Consider the following 7,466-nt stretch of genomic DNA (forward strand, 5'->3'; position numbering starts at 1 on the left):
AACAGATTAAAATTTCAAATGCTAAATCATCTTAAACTGTTAAATATTTTAGGGAGTTTATAGACATTTAAAATGAAAACTCTTTTAGAAAAATTATCATGGTATTACACTTTATGTATTTATTTTTATTTTTGTAATGAAAACATATTATAATAGAAATGGATTCTCAACTAAAAAACAATTTTTGATCTTAACAAAATTTGTAAAAATTTAAAATCCAAACACATGTAAGATACAAAAATTTCAATATGGATTTTTCAGATTTTATAAACACTAGTTATAAGTAATATTCAATTTTTTATTTCATCACAAACAAAAATTGTATAATACATTTATTTAATAAATTAGCAAACTTGTATTTAATTATATAAACACATTACAGTATATACTATTTAAAACTTAAAAATATAATTTAATTAAGGAAAAAACATCTGCTCTACATATTAGGCACTTATGTAATTGTTCTGCACATTTGCCACAGGAGTAGACATGTCTACATGGTAAAAATGCTGTTGTCATTCCTTCTTTATGACAAACTTGACAAATCATTGGGTTAATTGTGTTGTTGGGTGACATTTTAGTAATGCTTGGTATCAGTTTGAGATATTTGTTTTTTATTATATCCTTGCATAAATAAACTCTCATTAACCTGAACGATAGATTTCTACACACCGCGCACCGTATCAAGGTTAATGAGCATTGAATGCAAGAAATGGTATGACCGCAAGGAATAATAGCTACTTGAATTTCATTCTTAAAGCAAATTTTGCATAACATACTATCTGGTAGTATATTGGAATCTAGCTGTTGAAAAATATGCTCCTGAATTTTATTGGATGACAATTTGGTAATTTGTATCCTGCTAAAATGCCTGTAAAAACCAACAAAAATATTTTAATGCTAAAAAATAATAACAAAACTAAATTTTTTATGGTAATATTAAATTAATTTTAAACATTGTAATGCGTCAATTAATGACATCTGGTATACTTAATAGCACATTAGCACATACTAAGTAACATAGAAAATTATTATGAGCACTGCAGGGAATTGAAGACTTTAAAACATAATTTAATACAATGTTCCTACTCGTAGGAAATATAGATGATTGTGTTTTATATCTTGCTAATTCAAACTGTTCGCATTTAAATCAATCAAAATCATTAGTTATTGATGTTACACTTTAGTATAAAAAACAATCACCCAAAATATAATGTTCAAAACCTCAATTCAAAATGTACAGTTAGATTAGTCAATACTATCATTGTCACCTCTAAATCTTTTACACTATCTGTGTTCAACAAGCCATGCAGTGCCAACTAGTATTGATTTAAAACATTGCAAGTGTTATCCTGTCAACTCGCAATACAGTGTAATATAATTATCTATTCATTATGAAATAAGAACATTTTCAGTGATAAGTATAAACTAAAAAATTAATCATTGATTTAATCTTAGTATGACTTATAAATATTTAAAGAATTGATATTTAAACAAATGTGATCAGTTGTTAGTTGTTTAGAAGTGTTTCTACTTTCTCCATTAAATAAAAAATATGATATAAGCAATATTAAATTATCTAATAAGAACAATGTTACAAAATACAATGAAAATATACTGTGGGTTTTGTTAAAATGATTGAAATCAAATATCTATATATAATGTAACGTAAGGATGAAATATAATTATATTTTTCAATGTCTTAAAATAAATTCTAAGTTTTAATTATTATTAGGTTTATTGAACAAATGCAATTATATATTATAATTTAAATTAAAATGTATTTTTTATAAAAATAGTTATGCTGATTCAATGAAACATACTTTTTTGTTGACTGTATTTTCATATTTTGCCCGATAGTAAGTGTATTTTTCTTTGCAGCAATTAACTTAAATAATTCCTACAAATAAAGTTTAAGGTAAATTTCTAATATTGTTTCTGATATAAAATATTTATTAAATTACCAGTTGATTGGATTTTATGAAATCTCTTTTCACGGCATGTACCATGTCACCAAAGCTTTTGCCTTTCTTTAATAATAAATAAATACAATTTTTTGAGTATTTGGCGTGTACTACCCATGGTTCTTCGTTTTCATCCCGGTCATTTCGAGTATCACTGCAGTAGAAACAAGTTATAGTATCAGAATAACCATTGCCTAAAAACATATTTAAACATTAAAATGAATGATCAATTATTGTTATAAATATTATTATCATTTAACCTGAATAAAAAAATCCGGCTTCGCATAAAGTATTAATATCGTGTTTCAATGGTACCAAACATCTATTAAATGAATCCAGCCGTTTATCAAAGTCAATCATTTTTTGATGAAGTAGAGGTTTTAAGAATAGAATAATACCTTCAGAATCTAACCGATCTTCAATATTTTTTACCTCTAAACTAGATCGGTTTATGTCAGACTTAACAATATAATCTAAAAATATGAATAAATTATACAATTATTTCAAATTGAAGGTATCATATTCTTTATCAGACCCAAGTCTATTTAAATCATGAGGAAATAGAATGTCCTTAAATTCTAACTATATAATTATTATTGAAATTAAAATTAAATAAAGTTTGTAATAACAATTTTATAATATTACTCATACAAAAATGACATATGTTTATATATTTTTTCACATAAATTTGTGTTGAAATATTTTTCAACAAAAATTAAGTAATAAATTAATAGAATATTAAATATTGGTACCTAGTACTTACTGATCTTAATATCCGATTTATAATAATATTGTAATTTGTTGGAATTAATTTCAAATCATAATTATTTAAATAAAACATTAGTTCTCTGTGTATGATGATTTTAGTTATAATTATGTTATTACTCGCAAAATATTAATCACAAAATCCATTACTTTAATTACATACCAAGTTATAAAAATATTAAATTTATTTGATATTTACTTTTGAATGCAATAACATATTGACATTGTGGAGACTGAAAAGCATGTTTATCAAATGGAATATCTTGCTGCTGCCAATTACCAAATTCTGTCGTGCATAATAAACATTTTACACGATCTCGAACGCCCGTGTAAAAATAACCAGCTTCGGCCATTTCATGAGGTCTTAAAAAGCTGACAGGCCAATCATGAAATGTTAACATACGACCGTTAAAGAACTTCATCTGTAAAGTAAAATAAGGATTAATTACAAAAACATTAAAGTTATTTAATATTTACTTACGGTGAACAAAACAAATAGACAATTTTTTGATAGACGAACATGTTCACGTAACGGATTATCGCCCGGTTGCCAATCCAAAAAATATTTTTTGCAAAAATTACATGTTACTTCATCTCCAATACCAGTGTAACGAAAATTAGCTTGGGCCATTTCAAAAGGTGTTAAGAAAGTTAAAGTCCACCTTTCATCAAAAGTTCTCAAGAGAGTTTCAGACATCTATAATGAAAAACATAAATATCAATTAGTCGGCATTTAAAAAATAAATGCTCTTCATACCTATCCTATCTACGGGGTAGGGGGGTATAGTACTACATGAAAAAAATATATTATAATATGTATTAGGTTTAACTTTAATTACAGGAATAAAATATTTTTTTTTTAATTAAATATTGACTATTAACTGTTTAAAAAATCAATCTGTATACATTTATAATCCAATAAATTTTAAATTTCAAGTATATAAATGTGTATATATATATACCTTACATAATTATACCTGTTATTATTAATTTTACTTATTTTATTATATGTTAAAGGTAACATTAAAATGCGTTTATGTATATCGTATATATTTAAACTAAATAATTCTTATCAATTTATAAACGGATGATATTTGTTTAGAAAAAAAAATTATAATTAAATATAGATAAATAAATGGATATTTGTTAAGTATTAATTTTCAATTAATTTAATTCCTCACATTTTTTTTTATAAAAAATTTAAGAGTTTCAAACATTAAGAATTAAAAAATTAAAATTAACTACGGTAGAACCTCGGAACGCAAAAAATGTCGGATTATCAGAATATACGGAACCCTGATAAGGGAAATATTAAACTAGCAATTTATTGTATATATATCTACTATAAATTGGAAAATTCAAATGTATTCATATCGATAATACTATGGTCGGATCAACCGGAGTGGCGGTCCAGCCGAGGGCGGACGAGAGTGGTTCTACTGTAATTCATAATGCGTATCCCACTGCTATAATATAGTCCGCGTTACAAAATGTGGCCGGTGACCGTCACGAAGGGCACAAACAGCCGTTTCACATTAGTGGAAACATATTATATGCCGTGCGCCTATTGTGTGAACATTGCAACGACGCGGTACAGTTCGAGAGCACATAGCTATACGCCGGTCGAAGGCGGGCGGGTCTCATGCACTGACCACTGACCACCGGTCAGTTTTCGTGTCGCAGACATTAAGAGGATGCCAACGGTGTATGGTTATCTCTCTCTCTCTCTAACCCACGCGCAACATGGCAAATTTTACGTTCACAAAAATGACTATAACCACATTAATTCCTCAAATTAGAGTGAAATGACCTATTATAGAATTTAAAGTTAAGAACATTATCTAGGACATCCCATAAGCGTTTTATTATATTTTTATTTTCAAACGAGTTATGAGTTTTTTTAGATGCATAAACAATTTACAGTTTTAAAATACTCATAACTCGCTTTAAAATAAAAATATAATAAAACGCTTGTGAGATGACCTAGATAATGTTCTTAACTTTAAATTCTATAATAGGTCATTTCACTCTAATTAGAGAAATTAATATGGTTATAGTCATTTTTGTGAACGTAAAATTTGCCATGATGCGCGTGGGTTAGAGAGAGATAACAAATACTATGCTGGCATCCTCTTAACGTGTATGTACATTGTACGTAATATTATAACATACTAAATGCTGTTTTAATTCAAAACCTTATACGCACAGTAATGATAATTACTCTGTTTTAATTATACATACTAATAATAATATTATATCGTAGAAATAGATTAGCATAATATAAATAAGTAATATTATAATAAAATGTATCAAACATTAAAAATATATTATGTAAATAACAAGCACAGCGACATGTAAATATTGATCAAAACGATCGAAGAACATAATCGTAAACTGTTATAAATTATTTTTAAACAAATAAAATAAAAGAAGAATACCTTACCTTGTAAGCAACACAACCTGTTTTGTATTAAATTTTGGGGCGCAAATACGTCGTCGAACAATAACCTCGTGTATTGGGAACGCCGAACGAAGCCTGAGCTGCCTGACTATAGTGACTGTATAAAATGTCTAAAACGTATCTTTTCGAAACGCCGAGTACCACACACCGCCCCTTCACCCACAGCGCTGATTCCAGTTAGCAGACGTTTTTGGAATTATATATATTGTTGATAATATGTTCACTACCGCTTACTGGTTTACAAAAATGTGGCATATATGAGAACGTCTCCTTTGCACCTGCCTATGCTGACGTGTTGTAGCTATACAATTTCGATTGGATCGATTTTCAATATCAAAATAATGTAATAATGTAAGCCAACAAAAAATTAAGAACTACAGTCCACAATATAGGTAAAATGAAATAATAAAATATTTTTGAGCGGGTTAACAAAAAAAACATTGGTCATTAATTCATAATGCAATATAACGATTTATAAAAAAAAAACAGGTTAAGTGTTATGAGCGTATTGAGATTAATACAAGACAGCCCGATCACAATTATACGTTAAATGTTAATACAGTTTATTAGTTTATAAATTATAATTTAATATTTATTATTTATAAGTTTCAAACAGAAACGAAAAGTCTCTTCGTTTTCGTAATCCAATTATACATGTACACTTGTGGTCTTTTTTTTTAATAATTTTATATATTAAATGATTATAAGTATTTATATTTTTTATAGTTTAATTATTTTTAATTTTTATAATTCTAATTCAGAAAAAATTATATGAATTTTATTACCGAAAATTATTGTGATAGATTTAGCCTATAAAACCTTTTTGTAATATTGAAACGCAAAAAAATATAAAAACTTGACAAATATTTTTGATTTAACTCCAGTTAATTTAATGATATATTATTATAAGATTATAAAGATTTACTTTTTCTTATGCTTATTTATGTTAAAATGTTAGGAATGTTTTTTACGCATCGGGTTTTCGTCTGGCGTTAGTCAGTATACTACAGAAGCCTATAATAATAATTATTAACCCGGGCTATACTACACGGCGTATTCCGCCGCGTTTTCCGTCGAATTCAAGATTCATTGCGTCTTATATCCGCGGAGTAGCTAATACACGACAGGCGCAATATGCCGCGTTTTCATCCGTCTTATACTGTCAGTCTCATCATAAGAATTTTGCCACCCAAGCTATTTTTAAGCGTCTATAATCTATATACTTATCTTATTTATCGATGATTGTACCATCATATTCCACGGCATATTGTAACACATTTACCATTTACGCTATGAAAGGCAGGTAGGCCTACTATAAATGTCATATCAAACAAAAAAATAAAAATAAATCTAGCTAGCTGCAATATTGACGATAATAATTAATGTAATTCAAAATCGCATTGACGTAGGTACACAAACATAAAATATTAAATAAATAGTAGTATTGTAAATATTTTAATACGTAACTAAGATGCGCTGATGCGCACTATACGCAGTCTATAACTATGGATTCGGGCTCTAGTGCCCCAGCTCAGTTAGGCCGGGGCTATACATGGCGCATTCCGTCGCGTTTTCCGTCGAATTCAAGATTCATTGTCTTATATTAGAGTAGCTATATATAATACACGACGGACGTATTACAGCGCGTTTTCAACCACGCGGCGGCGGCTCCAGAGACTTGGTTAGGGGAGGCCTTAATTATAATTTTTCTTATGATTATAGGTTTTTCATAATATACGCATAATATAGATACATACCGTCATATCTACATACTTGTACGTGTCTATGATAGTCGATGATATATGTTTTTAGCTTATAATTTTTTTTTTCAACAATAAACAATTTTTTAAGAAATTTTTTGATAATGCTACTATTTCCGTGTAAATGCATACTTTAAGGGACCGCTACACCAGTATTTGTTTTCTCTGTCTATCTCTCACATAATATAGGAACAAAGATACTCCGTATTTCCACATTTACAACTCTCTGGTTCAAGTTTAGGGCAAAAGTACCTATTATATATTTTATAAAGAAAAGTATTTCCTGTGCATTGACCGGATAGATTTTTAATATTTACATTTTTTATAAATATAAACATGTTTTAATTTAAAATAATTTCGATTATTTTTAACCATCAATAATTTATTGAAAATAGTAAATATTAAAAATCTATCCGGTCAATGCACAGGAAATACTCTTCTTTATAAAATATATAATAGGTGCTTTTGTCCTAAACTGAACCAGAGAGTCGTAAATGTGGAAATACGGAGTATCTT

At 27.8% G+C, this 7,466-nt stretch overlaps 1 protein-coding gene across 1 annotated transcript; it reads right to left on the minus strand.

Moving 5' to 3' along the window:
- Positions 1 to 399: 399 nt before the first annotated feature.
- Positions 400 to 6,953, minus strand: LOC132924894 (E3 ubiquitin-protein ligase XIAP-like). Its single transcript, XM_060989335.1, has 7 exons — positions 6,948 to 6,953; positions 3,211 to 3,426; positions 2,929 to 3,151; positions 2,225 to 2,437; positions 1,965 to 2,158; positions 1,824 to 1,900; positions 400 to 871 (listed from the first exon to the last, which is right to left on the minus strand). The coding sequence occupies exons 1-7, from the start codon at positions 6,951 to 6,953 to the stop codon at positions 400 to 402; spliced, it is 1,401 nt and encodes a 466-aa protein (XP_060845318.1).
- Between the last annotated feature and the right edge of the window lie 513 nt (positions 6,954 to 7,466).

Source organism: Rhopalosiphum padi, chromosome 3 (assembly GCF_020882245.1).
Source record: "Rhopalosiphum padi isolate XX-2018 chromosome 3, ASM2088224v1, whole genome shotgun sequence".
NCBI lineage: Eukaryota > Metazoa > Arthropoda > Insecta > Hemiptera > Aphididae > Rhopalosiphum > Rhopalosiphum padi.